We start from the raw sequence: 18,051 nt of genomic DNA, 5'->3' as shown, positions 1-18,051 counted from the left end.
TTGACACTTGCTGAAACAAGAAATAATGTATTCATGATATGTATACTCCTTAAAAGATTTTGAATAACAAACTTAACTACAGCAGGTTCAGAATTGCTATTTGAATTATTCATTTGCGTATTCATTTTAGATGAAGCCTGTCCCAACACAAAATGAGCATAATGCACAAATGTAGTCCAATAGTATGCCAGTATGTTATGGGATGCATAGGCAGGCAGGCTGAGACTGCATCCACATCTAAGGCAAGTTGGAAGATCTTTAATCTACTGTATGTTTTCATTATGTGGCAGGAAAGCACAGCACCCAGTAAAACCCATATAAGTTCAGACCAGATATGCAGACTCTGCACAGGAGGTACAACAGCCAGGAAATGAACTAAAGAACCAACTAATCTCAGGCAGCTGTGGTTACCATTGCATGACTGTGCTGTCTGCTACCTCGCTGATGTTACAAAGTGTTGAGGTCAACTAAATGATTAAACAACAACAATGACAATACACTTAAGGAAGATTAAGGGATTACTGTAGCACTAAAATAAACATTTTAGAGAAGGCCTTCAAGAGTTACAAAAATAAAACAATAAAAGGCTAAACCAGTTATTACCCTATATTTGAGCATGGCAGCTTACTATACTGGAAAAGCAAACTAGAATATGTAAATTAGAATTTAGCGCAGTATGCAAAATAAGAACATAGCTACTTTAGATTTTTACTTCACTTAGGAAAACATAGATGGTGTTATATCTGATTAAGAATCTGAAACAGACAAAGCCATATGAGTCAGTAACATAACAGACTCACATCCAAGAGAAGTGAATGAAATTTCTAGAATCTTACATTCATTTTCACCTGCCATTTTATGCAGTAGATATTCCTGATAGAGAGACAAGATAAAAGGGAAAAGCCATGAATGTTCCACTCTAAAAGGGGGAATGAAGTAAGAATGCCACTAGTATCCACAGCTCTGCCAAATGCTACATCCATGTCCATGGAAAAAATATTATCACATTTACTGCAAGATGATCTGGTAAAGAGGGATTCCATGATTTTTGATTACACAGATTTAACAAGGAAAAGATTTTGCATAAGTGCTTGATTATCAGTGACTTTCTGGGGGATAGGGGCATTCTCAGGGTAGTCAATCAAGGGTTACAAATATGCATGCTTATAATTTTTTTTCATTCAGTTTATTCAACTAAAAGAATACTGTAAAAGCATAAGGTACTGAATATTAATAAGCATCAAACTGAACAAATTAGTATTAGTCAATAGGCTGGGGGAAGTTAAATACAACAAAGTAATAGAACAAGTATAGGTTACGTCAAGGTGCTCCTCCTAGATCCCTTTTAAGGTAATTTCTACTGAACATTTATGCCTAATGATATAGACCTTTTAATGATACAAAATCATAAAGAATATTCAAAACATGTAAATGGCATCAAGATGATATGTGTTAATCTGGTAACCATTTCAAATGTCGGGACCCACTAGATTGAGTCCCAAAACATGGATAGTGAATGACCGAAAGAACAGACTTACATATACTGAGTCCAAGATGGCCATTTCCCAGCATATTCCCTATTCTCTGAGGTATGTTGATCTCGAAGTTGGTATATATAAGTTTGGGGGATATGGGGGGCTTTACACCTACATTGAGGGTTACAGGGAGGCTTGCCCCTCTGCAAAAAAGTAGTTTAAAGGAGAAGAAGTTTAAAGGAGAAGAGCGCTTTTTGACATTCGCTGTTTTCCTGTGATTTTGGTCGTTTTGGGTTTTTTTGCTTGTTGGCTGTTGGCATTTCAGGTACCAACATTTCAATAAGGGCCATGTAATCTCAAAGCATAATAAAGTATTTTCAAGTAGTCCTGTGCTCTGCCTTATTAAAAGTAAATATGATAAAGTCAGGTCATATGATGCATGGTAATGTTACACGTTAATCTCTAAAATGGTTGGAGGTACGGTTCAAAGTATGAAAGAACATGCTGATCATAGTATTTTAATTGATTACAAGTTCAAAATTTGTAAACCTTTTGTTTACTTGAATCAAATGAAATACAGGTGTGTTTATGATGATTTATTAACATTAGGATCCTATGTGTAATGTTGCTGTTTTATAGGTCTATTGCCTAACCTAAAACAAGTCATTTCTATATTGCTACCTTAAAGAAAAAAAAATCTTACTTTTATACCAAGATGATTTGTAAAGATATTAATGGGAATGAATGATTTTAAGATACAGCAAAAATACTCTGGGACAAGTGAAATCATACAGTCTTAGTTAAAGAAGAGTGGAAAGAATGTTCTTACCCTGCATAACAGTTTCTGGGATAGCTATCTCTGTGATTTGTCAGGAATGCAAGATCCATTAATCACTATAGCTCGCTTCCAGACACAGTTATTGTAACATCCAACATATGCTAATTTTGCTACATTGAATGCTAAGGCTCTTACAGTACACCTATAGCTATTTTCTCTTATTTGGATCTTTAATGAGCAATATCAACCTTTTTGGTAATATGTTATACTTCTTGCTTGTTGGAGACTTAGGATGCATGGCTAGGCTTAAAAAGACCCCAGTGGTTGTTACCCTAGTACACACCTATTAATTGGTATACTTAAACCACACTATAGCGTTCAAGCAACAATGTAAGCAAAAAAGCAGTATAAAAACGCTACTGGATGCTGGATGCCTCAGAGAAACACGAGCAGTACACAAGCCTTACCACTGCTGCTTCATGTTAACTGAAGAAACCCTTCTGCAGATAAAAAGGTCACCTCTGTATAATGTGGCATCATTTTCAAGTATGTTTCTGGTAACTTTAATAAATAAGGTAAAGAGGGATATGCCTGACACAGAGCCATATAGTATGGATTAGTAAGCCTTTGGTAGAGACAGAAGTTCGAGCTGCGTCCATGATGGCATGGAGAGAACAGCACCGCACTGATAATGACCAGAAGGCTGATGCTAATAAATTAAATGTAAAACACCAATAACATACAAATATTGAAAAATTAAAAGGAATTTTGTTGTACCCTCCATATGGGAACTTCTCCCCATCCTGTAACTTAAATATACTAACTCCAATGTCACACAAATTTGGGGAAGTGGTACAACTACAGAATTGCAAAGCTGTTCCTGTTTCATACTTGCAGCACTCCTCTTAAGAAAACAGTGTAAATGAACCACATGTTCATTTAAAAAAAAACATGCCGGCTTACTCCCTCATTCTTGTTATAGCTAAATCAGTCTAAAGGACCAGAGACCAAACAACTGAATAAAAATCCTCTCTGAATCTCAGTTACAGCAGTGGTTGGGATTCATTGTTACTTATGTTCAGTGTCTGCGGTCCCATAATTAACAAATCTACAGAAATGGCTGCAAGGCTTCAACATGTTCCCTTTTGAATCTTCATGGAAAAAAAGCAGAACATTTTGAAGATAGAGTTTTAAGTATTTGCAAGGTGTGGCAGAGAAGATACATTTCTAATTTTAGAACAAGTGATTGATTAAGACTGTTACATTTTTCCTGAAATATGTGACAGTGTTGCTGTTGAAATTACCATGGCTGTGTCTTTTATTTTGTACAAAAAGGATCTGTTATAGCCCAGAGTTCAGTGATGGTATTGTAATCCATCTGATGGAGGACATAAACTTTGCTACTCATACAAGAATCTGGGTTCTGTTTAAACAAGAAAATACAGGAAATGTTACAAACAAATGGTAGAAGTCTATGACATTATGTGTGCAGTCTATTTACAAAAAAAAACAAAAAACAAAAATGTTCCTGATTAATGAAGTATTCATGTATTTCTGCAGATAGAATATCAGCAGAATGCAGTCAATGCAGGCCAGTCTTTAGAACTGCCAATTTTTATAAGATCGGAATTTACTGCTGCTACATGTAGAATAAAATTATGTCCTCTGCTGTTGATCATATTGTATGCTGCTGATACATTTGATCTGCTGGAGTTGTTTGTAAATTGTAAGATGAATGACATTTCCTCTTTTCAGACTTTCTAAGTCTACATTTATACTGTCCATTCACTTCAGAGTGGCAGGCATGATATTCAAAAATCCGTGTTTGTATTCAAAAATCCGTGTTTGTAGATCCAACTGAGTACCTGATGCATCAGGCATTTAAACTAATGACATCATACAAAATTACAGTTTGCAAACTGACAATTTAGCTACAATTTAAAAGCCTTGCACTTGTAAAATACAAGTTTAAGTATCACTCTCTCAGCATCTATAGGCACAGCATACTGTTCATGCTATTAAATTCATCTCTCATCACCCATCAGTTTATTTTCTCTTAAGAAATAAATAAGTTTTATAAAAGACCTTCACGGCACACTTCAAGCTGAATAGGCTTAACATATAGAAAATCTCAATCTCTCTCTCTCTTTCTGTGTCTCTCATATCTTATATTTCTAGCTCAAGAGCAAAATAATGATATCTTATGTCTACAATGTACACATATGTACATAGGAATTTGCCCAGGCAAATGCAATAAACAACAGAATATTGGGAATGCAGAGTGCTACTACATACAAATGACTCTAGGTTACTCTATGAACAAATATACAAATGTAACAAAGTCATACAAAGAGTTGCTTGTCTCAAAAAAGTAATTTGTATTTAAACTCCCTATATTATAGGTTCATAGGTTCATAGGTAGGTACTAGGCTATCTGCCCGAAGGCATTTATAAGCCTAGCCAGAATGTGTTGGCTTTCACCGCCCCCTAAGATTAGTTCCCTGTGCCTCTGTCCATCAGAGCCACTGAAGTGATCCCCAGGGTAAACTTTATTTTTCCCATCCACTCATCAAGGTTTGTCTTGAAGAGTGTTAGTGAGGAGCTCTGCCTAATGTAGATTGGAATCTTGTTCCAAAGCATGGGAAGTCTCTGGGACAGGAATCTATCCCTCCAGCACATCCTATTTATTGTAGTGGTGAGGTTTAGATCCCTAGAGCATGTGGCTCAAGGGGATATGGTTTTCTTTAGGTGGAGCATGTCCATCAATTCTGGGTTGGACATGGCCTTGTATGTCAGGCAGAGATCACCTCTGAGTAAGCGGTATGCAACTGAGTACAGCTGGTGTTTTTTCAGTCGAGCTGCATAGGGCATCTGTTTGAGGCCAGTGATCCCCTTGGAAAGGTACTTCTGTGGTATTTCCTGCTGTTGCAGGTGTCTTGTGAGGTACATCCCAAATGGGGCATTGTACTCTATGATGGGTCTGATGAGTGATGAGCAGAGGGGCACAATGACCTCTTTTGATCTGGATGTGAACCCCTTTCTGATTAGGTGGGCCACATAGAAGGATTTTCTAACCACTTTGGCAATGTGATTATCAGGGGAGAGATTACTATCTACTTGGGTCGCCAGATCCCTTATTACATCTTCCATATTTAGGGGACTACCACCTATGTGGTAGTTTGTGGGTACTTTGTCTTTTCCAAAGGGGATGACTATGCACTTTTTGGCATTTAGCTTGAGGCCATGATTTTGACACCAGGTATCTGTCTCAGTGAGACCCTTTTGGAGGATGTCTGTGTCAGCCGGAGAGTCAATTATAGCCCCTAGTTTGCAGTTGTCTGTGAACTTGGTCAGCCATAGTCCTCCTGTGCTTGCTTGTACCTCTGAGAAGTATATGCCGAACAGGAGGGGTCCTAGGACTGAGCCCTGAGGAACGCCACTTTTAATCAGTTTAGAGTCGGACCTAGCTCCCGCAGCTCTCACCATGTGGGTTCTGTCCATGAGCCAGTAGGCAACACATCTTGTGACTTAGGGATTTATGTTCAGGCTGGTGAGTTTGTCTATAATACCAGAATGGGGAATGGTGTCAAAGGCCTTTGCGTGTCTAAGTCTTAGTTAGCAATGTTTGCTCTATTTTAGCTTTGCAAATGTAAGAAGTCATCTGGATAGTTTTTCATTACAACACTCACTCTCAGATACTACTGTATAACAGTAGAGCCTGCATGATTTTGCAAGGTGAACGTTTTAGTAGCTCAAGGCTTTATCCTTGCTGGCTTTTTCTTTTCTTCTTCTTCTTTGGTTTAGTGGTTTGGAACATGTTTGGTGTTTACTTCCCATTCTTCCCTCTGCAAATCTGTCTTTAACTTTATACATTTACTGTTTGTAGAACTAACTATATCAAGAAGAGTGTTCCATGACATTTTGCTGCCTACGAAGAAAAGTCTTTATGCTGACAGAAAGATATAAGGCTAGATTTAGAAAGGTTACAGTGAGGTGTACATGGGGTGCACACCTCAGTAACCTCGCAGTAACTGTTTTTGATGCTTAAGCACAAAGAAGTGCAACACCATGATGAGCTGTCTCTGCAGGCATTTTAAATGCTAATGAGGCATTCTGGGGGAACAGCCTATGTTAACTAGCCATGTGATCTCACCAGGAAATGCCTGTAGTAAGGCATTTACACAGCTGAGTGATTCAGAGAAACCTTTGGTTACAAAAAGTAGCATGATTGCTCATGTTAATGAACATAGACAAAAGCTCATGTTGACTTATCACTGTGGAGCAAAGTGCTAGGGAATTTAACAATCAGGTAACATCTGGGGTTTTGTGGGTGTGCCTGTATACGTATGTGTGGGGCATATGTTTATGTATGTTTGAGAGTGCGTATGCCTGGGAGGCCAAAATATGACGGGGTTAGATAAGGGGTAGGGTAGGCTTCTATGTGTGCGTGTGTGTGTGTGTGTGTGCGTGTGTGTGCGTGTGTGTGCGTGTGTGTGTGTGTGTGTGTGTGTGTGTGTGTGTGTGTGTGTGTGTGTGTGTGTGTGTGTGTGTGTGTGTGTGTGTGTGTGTGTGTGTAAGTGTGTGCAGGGGGGGGTGTCACACCTCCATACTACACTAGACTAATGAGCAAATCTTAAGATATTAAGGGGTACATTAAGGGCACGTAAAAAATAACAAAATCTTTTGCAGCACAAAAGATGCAGGTCAGACAGGAACAATAGGTACCATAGCTAACTCTTTATATCACGCCTTAAAGGCACTTAAAAAATAACAAAACCTTTTGTAACATGAAAGACGTGAATGAGGGTGTACTAGACACCAGATAACTCTTTATATTGTGTCGTAAATGCACTCAAAAAAAGTTTTGCAGCACAAAAGTAGTAGGGTGGGTTGAGGGGGCATTAGACACCAGGGATACTTATATCATGCCCTTAAGGCTCTTAAAAAGATTCAAACCACATATTCCCAGTACTGAGCACTATAGTGTTAGCACCTTGCACCACCACTGGATACAAGGGACACCTCTACATACTGCAGGACAGTCTTTACCACTAAAAATAAATAAATAAATTAAAGTTAAAGATGTTGAAAAGTTTTTAACCCTGCACCATTTACACATGGAGCAGCTTCTGATGTACACTGCTTAACTCAAGTGAGACGCTAGTGTAGCAAGATATTTTTTTCAATGTATGAAGTATGAAACTTTATTTGGCATTATTATTTCAGCAGTCCATGAGTTACAAGGGACAGGTCAATATAAGAAGCAACAGCAAGAACATTCTATAAAATCAGGGACAGTTAAGAGGAATGGGAGTATGCTCATGTGGGGAAGGTTTTGGGACAAAGCAGGGGGGCACACTAGATGACACCAGAGAGACTTTTTGAACCACTTGTTGGACTCACTTAAAAACTTAATGAAATAACAGGTCCAGTATCACAATGCATTTTATGAACCATTAGAAGAATTAAACTGTAATATCTAGCATAATTAATTGACTGTAAGGATCTGTGATTTATGAGGGCAGAGATAAAATAGATGTAGCAACATCAGAAACATTCTGTCAACTTACAGACAGGTAAGGGGAATGTGTGTGTGTGTGTGTGTGTGTGTGTGTGTGTGTGTGTGTGTGTGTGTGTGTGTGTGTGTGTGTGTGTGTGTGTGTGTGTGTGCGTGTGTATGCACGTGGCATTTGAATATGTTTGTATGTATGGGAGAGTGAATGAGGGCCACTAATGTTAACTACTGCAAGAACATGCTGGTTTACACTTCTGGCAGTTAGGAGCAATTCAAAGTCATGCAAATTAGCCAGGAATGAAGCCTTTCTTCATTGTGGCTAACATGTCTCTGAATCACAGATTCCTGCATTATGTAAACAGTTCCTTTTTATCCACATCTCTTATCGCCAGTGGTAGCATTCTTTCTGAATCCTCAGATAATATGTCTTTTTAACATTGTATTCCATTGTTACTGTGCATTTTTTATTCAGAAAGATAGTATCACGTGCTTTTGTAGAATCATTTTAGATATTTCTATGTTGGTTCATTGCCTGTTTCCTATCCTTTCTCTAAGGTACACCTATTTTTATAATGTGGCCTCACTCCCTCTGTTTGCCTCTCTTGACATAGCTTTTGGCAGAAGATATATCACTGTACAGAGAAATAGTACTTTCCTTCTACCTATTGCTCGTGTACTTCAGTCTGCATCTTTCTATATCACTATGTACTTTCTTCTAAGATAACATTTTTCTTTTTCATTCACTGTGGGTTTCCAGATTTTTTTTGTCTTTATAGTGGATAGTTGTATTAGTATCTTTTTAAATGTGTCCCCCCACCTAATGTACAGCTGCATCTTCACCAGCACTCCTTCTTTATAGGAATCCTGTTGCTCAGAGTCATGCAGGTAGTCACTCACCTGAAACATCTGTAGAGTTTTTATCCTTCTGTGTCTGTGTATTTTCTGTGTGATAACAGAGAATGGGGAAGCCTCTTAGACAGAATCCTCTGAAAAAGATGGGTGCATTTGTTCCTTGCCTGTGTTTTGATAGAAGTTTTTATGGCAGGTTTGCAGAATTCTCAGAGATGAGGGCAGTCATCAGTGCAAAAAGTGTCTTCTTTCATCCTTCCATGTAGCAATGACCGCAGTGCTATGTCAATGTCAAACAGCTGTGTCATCATGTATGTCTCCAGCACATATATCAACCCCTGTGTGCTCATTTATCCTGCACCTAGCTTTCACAAATCCCACAACAGATGTGCCTCCTTTCTCTCCCAGGAAAAGAGATTAAGCTTTTAATTGCTTAATGCACTCCCAGTGGTTAATTGGTCTTGGTTCATGTTCCAGGTTGCCAATGAAGTGTTGGGTCATCTTCTCTCCATCTCATGAACTAATTGTAATAATGCTATTATATAGTCTACATATGTACTGTGAAACATACAACAGAAACTACTAACAACTAATGTGTGCTAGAGTTCATGTTATTTTTTGTGTTTCTAAATAACAAAAACTACTGAAGCTGATAAAACTTATTTGTGATGATATACTATTAGCATGCAAGTAAAATTTCTTACATCATTGTAGACAAAAAAGGACATTAATTTTGCATATTTTATTTTGACAGAGGAAAGAAGATAACCTTAATCCTAAGTGCCTTGTCCTGATGATGATGATTTAAATTGGACTGGAGATAAAGAACAAATACTTGCTTAATTGAGTCAGAGACTTGGGAAGATATGGATCCAACTAAAGAAAGTCAGGAACCTCCAAAAAATGTGTTGTATGTCCTGTAGGAGAGTTTCCTTCATGGTACTACATAAATTGGATAATAGCTCATTAAATTAAGTGGTGTTTTTCTGACCAAGTAACAAAACACAAAATACAGGAGAGAAACTGACAAGCACTATGTTGTGAAAAAATAAGACTCAAGACTGGTCCCTGAAATTCAATTTTATTCATGCAAGATTTGCTAAAACAGCCTAAACTGTGATTTGACAAGTAGTGTTTGTTTTGGAGAAAACAATGGCACAGTGCAAATGTCAGTACATGCTTTTCCTTGTCTGTTGCACAATAGCCTCTGTATGTATATATTTATCACTGCTGGACACACGGGGACAAGAATACAAACAACATGCACAATGGAGGCATTTTGTACCATCAGACATTGACGTTCAGAGGCCAAAACCTTGTACGTGTGAAAAGTGTGCATATAAAAAAGGACTATCCAACTGGTTTGATGAACGGTTTGATCCTGGTGTGAATCCACTCCTGACCATCAGTAATGCTTTCCTTTACAATGCTGTTAAAAAATGGTGGCTCGTAAGTACATTGATATCTTGTATTAAATCAGTAATGAAACGTATAATGATACAAGTTAGCCACTACCCTACATTTTGTTCTACACTATAGCAATGAAAAATATTAAAAGGTTTCCTGAAACCAGTCTTAATTATCTTTTTGATTCAATAAATTTGTACAAAGCCATAAATAAAAGTGGGACAAAGGCCCAAAAATAGGCAACATTTTTAAATATTGTTCTTACAAACTTAGAAAGTTGATAGAATAACAGGTTTTGCATTAGCATGAATTTTCTGAAGGACATGAAGTCTGAAACTTAAATGTCTGCCATTGTTTTGTAGCTTCAATCTTTAATGATTTACCACTAATTTGGCAGAAATCCACAATTTTATGAAAAAGAGACCAAAAATATGAGGCCAAAATCTGGACATTCTGAGAAAATATGTACAATTGAGAGGTATGGTTGGAAGCTGAGCATGGGAAAAGAATTGATCTATGGAAGAAGAGCTCTTTTTGCTTTCATCGGGGCATTCATAAAGTAAAAGCTGTAAGGTAACTGGGATGTGCAACATAGTTATGGGACATTGGTGTGAAGTTGCCAAACAATGCATTCTTGTTTGTTGAAGCATGCTGAAAAAGCTAAGCAGTGTGTAACAGTATGAAATTCATATCTTTCTATTGCATTGGTAAAATCAGTTAGGTAAATGAACCAGATATAACATTTTAAAGGGAAAATAGGAGAATAATCCAGTTCTGCATCAACCGCAAAGGTAAGGCCCAGATCCTTGACTGGAAGTTGAAGCCCTGACTACAACCCAAACAGTCTGAAATTGATTAGCAGCTTGGGTTTTGGAGTAGCAAGGAAGAGGGAATGTCAGCGAGCAGTTGACACCATCTTGTACATCCTGTGTAGACACAGGCAGTCTGACACACTGCTCTATAGGCACCTGTTGAAGAGAAAGATGTGTGGTATGTAGCAGATGAGTCAGCACATGCACTTGGCTCTGCCAAGGAACATTTATATGGTGGCCTTCATGGGTCATATGCAGGAACATGAGCGTCCACAGACTAAGGCATTACAGTGCCCCTACTTTTGGGAGCATATAAATAAGCAGCTAAAGTGGAGGGTGTTAAGCTTAAAATTACAAAACCCCTGATGGCTGCCTGGATGACATCTCTTTTAGCTTTTACCCCACAGTGGGGTGAAAAGGTAAAAGGATATATGGAGGGCTACTAGTGATAAAAAAAAATAGAAAAACACACATAAAGCTAATTCATATGCAGGGATATAGCCAGTATTTCAGGATGTTAGGAATCATACAACAGCTGAGAAAATGTATCTTCATCCCTCACAAGAGTAACACCCTCCCTCCCTACCAACCCCAGGCAGTAAAAGTTTCTGGATAGTATATCTTTTCACCACTACAAAAGAAAAAAGGCTTCAGCAGTCATGATAAATAAGCAATTCTTAAATTAAACCAAAAAAAAAAAAAAAAAAAAACAGCACTTCTCACTGCATAAAGGAGTGGATTATTATTTTTGAAAAATATAGACTGTGACATATGTTGTGCCATCTATAGTAAATGTTTATGCCTGGCAATTTCCATTTCATGTGCAGCATCAAAGACTAGGTGTTATGGAGCATATAGAACCATAAAAAGAAGAACCAGAGAATCAAGACTGTAAATGAAAACTTCAAAATGTTCAGACAGTGTAAAGACAAATGTCCCACTTTACATTCCACAAAAGAATGAGAAATAATGATATGGTAAGTGCTTTCATTTCTTTATTTCAAATACTAACTTCATCAGACCAACGTTTTATTTCAAAATTTAACATGTAAATATAATAAAACATCATGATCACTTTACTAAAACATCAATCAAAACATGAAATTAATTTTTACATCACTTAACTATTTTAAATTATTAAATTCGTTATAAAAATTATATAACCTTATTTCTATTAATATTTAGACATTAAGAAAAACATTTAATATTAATACAATCATTCAAATCAGGAACTTTGTCTGCATCTAACACTATTTACAACAAACTTTCTTATATTCAAGAACATTATTAAGATAACCCTCATGGTTAATATCATACAATTTATCAAGTACAAAAAACAAATTTGTCAAAACTTTTACAAGATCATAGGAGGTTACTAGGCTATCGACCCGGAGGTAATTTCTTGCCTAGCCATTTCATCCCAATGTAATACCAATGATAGTCTAGTCAATACCTAGGACTGTATTTACTATTTAGCAATGACTGCCCATGTCCAGGAGGATAGTGGGCACTATCCCTGGTAAGAATTTTGGTGCCCCACCCACTCATCCAGTTTTCTTTTGAACAGTGTCATAGAGGTGCTCTGCTTCACATGAATTGGCAGTTTATTCCAAAGATGCGGCAGTCACTGGGAGACAAATCTGTCCCTCCAGCATGTCCTATTCAAGTCGCATTGGCCCCTGGAATGGGTGGGTCTAGTCCCATTTGATTTACGGATATGCAGCAAATTCATTAGCTTTGGGTCAGAGATTGCTCTGTAAGCCAGTCATAAGTCTCCCCAAGAAGTCTATACAATACTGAGTATAGTGGCAGGAACTTTAGTCAGTCTGTGTAAGGCACGTGCTGGAGTCCCTTGATCTTCTTTGTTAGAAACTTCTGAGGTCTCTCCAATTGCTGCAGGTGCTTTGTACGGTACATGCCAAAAGAGGCATTATACTCAATTATGGGCCTGATTAGTGACTAATATAATGGGGGTCATAACCTCCGTTGCTCTAGAGGTGATGCCTTTGCTAATCAAGTATGCTACATAGAATGCCTTCTTTACTACAGTAGACACATGGTCTTCATAGTTAAGGTGACAGTCTATTTGTGATCTCAGATCTCTTACCACTTCATTGGTGCATAGGGTATTGTTGTTAATTTGATAGTGTGAAGGGACATTGTTTTTACCAAAGGGAATGATAATGCATTTCTTTGCATTCAGTTTGAGACCGTAACTGAGACAGCAATCGTTGGTCTATGTGAGACCCTCCTGAAGTTTACTGACATAATTTGGGAATTCAGTAATTGCTTCCAGTTTGCAGTCATTTGCAAACTTGGTCAGCCACAGCCGCTTAGTATTGGTACACCTCTAGTGACAGGTCTGGTGGTTAATGTGGAGTCACTCACTTTGATAGTGTGTGACCATTTTGTGAGCCAGTTGGCAACCCATCTTACAACAAAGGGGTTTACATTCAGCTTGCTAAGTTTATTGGTAATGCCTGAATGTAGGATTGTGTTGATGGCCTTGGCCAAGTTGAGGTATGCTGTGTGCAGAGATTTGCCTTGGTGAATGGCCCTGGTCACATTTTCAAAGAAATCTACCAGGTTTAACAGGCAGGATCTGCCCTTGAAGAAGCCATATTTTGTCAGATCCAGGGTTTGGAGGTCGCCTATGTCTTTATTTATGAGGTGTATAATGATAATGATGTTTTTTCCTTAGACAAGGCTTTACTGACCTGCTCTTCGGATATGTAGGGTGAAGGGGAAGTTTGGGGTAAGGTTTGTGATAAGTTTGGAAGGAATAAGGGAATGAAATTTTCTCTGGATCTGTCCACCAGGAGGTTTGCTATCTCTGCTATATCAGTGTGTATGATACTGTTAAACTAGTTCGGCACATGCTTGGGTCCTACCTTTTAGGCTGCGTACATAGCTATAAAAGGCCTTATGGTTATCCTTAGCTGTGATTGCTAAGTTTTTCTCAAAGTTACCCTTGGAAGATTTGATATGTTGTCTTATTTGCCTGTTGAGGCAGAGGAGGGTGCTTTTTCATTGTTGGAGCCTTGCCTTAGTTTTCATAGACAGCAACTATTTATGTTTGTTGTAAAATTTGTTGATGCTGGATGACCACCATGGCAGTTACTTTTCACTTGGGGTTCTGACTTTGATTCTGTCTGGAACAGCCAAGTCTATACACTTATACAAGTAGTCGTTACACTTCCAGCTGGGGATGAGGCTAGTAATGCTTTTATAACTTCCCCTGGAAGGGTAAAGTTTACCTTGGTGAAGTTTTTTAGTCTGACTTCACCCTTTGTGAGTTCTGATGTTAGTGCCAGTTTGAAGACAACTGATTTGTGGTCAGATTTAACTAATGAGAGTCTGACAGTTGCAGTGGTGCATCTGTTTGTCATTTTAGTGAGAACCAGCTCTAGTGTGTTTGTTCCTCTTGTTGGGGTTTGAACAATTTGTTCCAGGGCATTTGAGTTAACAAATTCAAGGAAATTTTGCAGTGGTGAGTTAGGGGTAGAGTAGGTTTCCCAGCTGATGGTGGGGTAATTGAAATCCCCCATAACCAGGGAGTTTGTCAGTATTTGGAATGACTCCAGTTTGGTCAAGTAGGCTTCATGCACATCATGATTCATGGATGGGGAATCTATCAGTAGCTATGACTTGAATAGGGGTCTTACCCACAGTAATCTGAACTTGGAGTAACTCCATGGAGTTGTCCTGTCTAACTAGTCAGGAGGTGAATTTATTTTTAATATAGATAGAAACACCACCTCCTTTGGTTCTCACATGGTCTGAAGGTATGGAAGGCATTGCAAAGCCGGGATACTCTCTGAGACCTTGAACCAGGTTTCTGTGACTGCACAGACATCTACATTATCCAGTGATAGGAATGCTTCCAATGTTTTCAGTTTTTAGTTTAGGCTCTTAGCGTTTAACAACATAACCCTTGTTTTGTTATGACCTTGCCTAAAAAAGGCACTATGGGGGAGGCAAGAGCCTTTGCCAGCAGCCGAAAGCCTAGTGGTGCCTGGTGAAAACCGTCTCTGGCAAAGCAGTAAGGTGTGTCGACCATGTCATCCTAGACTGACAGAAACTGGATCACCTTTGAATGACACCAAAAACTAAGACAATTATTGAAATCGATAATTTTTTGTTTATACTGTGGCATCATTCTAGGTGAGGGTAATATGCTGCTCAAGGCTAGGGACATACCTGCCTAGGACACATACTTAGACAGCTTAATCATGTTTCTCTTCATATAGTCCAGTAAGGAATGCCTCAGGTCATTCACTATAACATGAGATATTACAGAGTCATAATGGTAGCTGTTACTGAGAGACCTGTCTACATGCATGATCTGATGAATCCTGGCATTGGACAGGCAGCTGACTGTGACTTTCTCCTTATCTATCCTGGTGAGTGGGACATCCATGTGTCTCACTATGGAGTCTCCAATGACAAGAAAATTTGGTTTATGAATGTTATGCCTTGAGGGCTTGGTAAGTGAGATACTGGTGTTGCTAAGTGTATTAGGTGCTGTGGGAACTGTGTTAGTTGCAGCAGCCTTGTGTTTTGGAGGTCTCTGGTGTTTCAGTAAGTTTTTTGAGAGAACATCCCTGTATGTTGATTTATGTGTTGGGTGCATACTATGTATATGAGTAGTGGTACTATGTGCATGAGTAGTGGTGGATGAGTTGACACTCTCTTCAGTATTGCTGTTTCGAGTGCTAAAGAGTAGAGATTCAAGATTCTTGGCATAGATAGATCTTGTGCACTCTGTACTAGATTGAGTTATTAGTAAAGGGTTGTCAGTGTACACGAGGCAGTTGCTACACAGCCTCAGGAGACCCATGTCAACAAGGCAGTCAGAAGAAACAGGGGTAGTCCAACTGTCCATAATGCTAGGTTTGAAGAACTGTTATCACAAAGGGGGTGCTTTCAGGGCTGATCTAAAAGGTGCTCTGTGCATGGATATTTCTGACAGGGTTTTTTACTTGTGGTTTAATAGGTCATAGCTCACTAGCAATACTTCTTAGACTGGAAATGTACTAAGGATGAAAAGTACACTAATGTGCTACAGCTGTATCTAAGGGAAAGCATGTTAAAATGGTCTGTCCAGCTATAGTGCACAATTGCACTGCAATGCATGATGCACAAACAAGCAGAAACCTGCTCAAATGTGGGGCTTAAATACCAGAAGCTAAAAACTTAAAAAACTCGAAAGAACCAATGAGGGTGCTTACTCCAAGCCCTAGACCAATCACCATTCACCAGAGCGGTTACAGTCAGCACACTTCTCTCACAAAGGTGCAGAAGGGCCCATTCCAATCAAGACTGTGCTTGGCTAAATGAGTTTTTAAATCTTTATTTTTAATGTCTAATACATGGTCATATCTTCTTTCTGCAGCATTCTATCGTTTTTACCTACATAAAACACTGTACATGAAACACAATGAGCTAGATAAACCACATTCTTAGATTTACAAGTAAACCTGCTCTTAACTTCTAAAATCCAACCAGTATTCTTAATAATCATAGTTTGACTATTAAATATATATCTACACTGCTTGACAACTATAAGTCCCAAATGGACCAGAATAATCAAAAGGTACATAAATACAACTAATTCTATTAAAAAGTAATGACAGATTTTCACTTTTTGTAAATAAAAGTATGTACATCACCAATGATTATAATTAAGCTACTATTGCCTTGAATAATTTTACAATTGTTTTTAATGATTGCCTGAATGTCACCCCATCAGTACTCACATACAGGGCAAAAGAATGGTGAAATATTTGATTATTACTTTTAATTTTAGCCTTAATTATTAATAATTTCATCAGATATTTCAGGAAGTTTAATGGATGGATATCCATGATCAACAAATAAAGATTATAATGCATCTAATTCTTGTAAAAATACCTCATCATTACGCACTAATCTGTTGAGCAAAATAAACTCACCCCTGAGTGCATTCCACTTCATAAAAATATGGGTGCATACTAACAAAATGAAGGTTACTGTTAGCAAATGTAGATTTACAAAACAATTGACTACAGAATTCATGACCATCTACACCCATAGTAATAGCTAAATCCAAAATATGTACAGTTAAACCTTTAGTACCAATGGTGAATCTCAAAAATTCAATACTGCCATTTATATCTTCAACACATAGTTTCATAGGTTCATAGGTTGGTACTAGGCTATCGGCCCTAGGGCCTATACAAGCCTAGCCATAACAATTCCCTGGATATTTCTTCCCACAATATTTACTTCTCTTGACCCCTGTCTAGCAGGGCAACTGACATGATCCCCAGGGTGAATTTCCTATCTCCCATCCAGTCATCAAGGTTCCTTTTGAAGCGGGCCAAGGAGGCGCTCTGCTTGACATATATGGGCAGTCTATTCCAGAGTATGGGGAGTCTCTGGGTCAGGAAGCTATCCCTCCAGCATGTTTTGTTCATTGTGATGACAAGGTTTAGATCCCTGGAGCATGTGTCAAAAAATTATTCCAAGTACTATTCCATATAAAAATTAAATCATCTGTGTATCTTTTATAAAAACTAACATAACGGAAAAATGAATGCTTGACCAAAATATCTTGCTCCCGCCATGTCTTCACCAAATTCGCAAAAACAGGCACCATCCTTGCACCCATAGCAATACCTTTTAATTGTTGATAGATGTTATTTTGAAACATAAAAAAATATTTTAATATGGATGTTATTAAAATCTGTATATTTACTCAAATACAGGTGCACAAAATCAATACTGCTTTCCCAAGTTATAGCAGTGTACAAGGAAACAACATAAATAGTGATTAACATGGTTTCTGTATCACTAAACTGATAGTTGCTAAGTAAATCTATACAGATTCATAAATCTTGTAAATAATGTTGAGAACTCTATGCTGCATGATTTAGAATTAAATCTAAATACACTGCTATATGTTCAGTTTTACTATTATGCACTGAAACAATGGGTCTGAAAGGAGGATTATGAGCATCTTTATGTATCTTAGGGATGACAAAAATTACACCAACTTTTTTTGTTTGGTCATTTTTAAAAAAGAAACATACATTGAATAATCAATACATTTTTCACATAATAAATCAAATAAAATAGCATCTACTTTAAAAAATAGTTGTAACTTCATATGTTTGGAAACCAATTTATAACTACTATCTGATAATCTATGACTGTGTTCATTGTATTTATCCA

The 18,051-nt window shown here is 37.9% G+C and overlaps 1 protein-coding gene across 4 annotated transcripts in view; it reads left to right on the top strand.

Annotated features, from left to right (window-relative positions):
- The window catches only part of LOC122816986 (CMP-N-acetylneuraminate-beta-galactosamide-alpha-2,3-sialyltransferase 2-like), a 721,670-nt gene that overhangs the window by 311,879 nt on the left and 391,740 nt on the right, over window positions 1-18,051 (top strand). For 3 of the 4 annotated variants that reach the window (XM_044090098.1, XM_044090099.1, XM_044090097.1), the window contains one exon: window positions 9,372-10,066. The exons of the other annotated variant lie outside the window; for it this stretch is intronic. In XM_044090098.1, coding sequence (XP_043946033.1) covers window positions 9,770-10,066 — 297 coding nt within the window. In that variant the 5' untranslated portion in view covers window positions 9,372-9,769. The remainder of the gene's footprint in view (window positions 1-9,371; window positions 10,067-18,051) is intronic. 4 annotated transcript variants of the gene reach the window in all.

This window comes from Protopterus annectens, chromosome 12.part0, assembly GCF_019279795.1.
Source record: "Protopterus annectens isolate FY-2018-M chromosome 12.part0, PAN1.0, whole genome shotgun sequence".
Lineage (NCBI taxonomy): Eukaryota > Metazoa > Chordata > Ceratodontiformes > Protopteridae > Protopterus > Protopterus annectens.
Note: the sequence above shows the minus strand (reverse complement) of the source record. Positions and strands in the feature narration are given on the sequence as shown.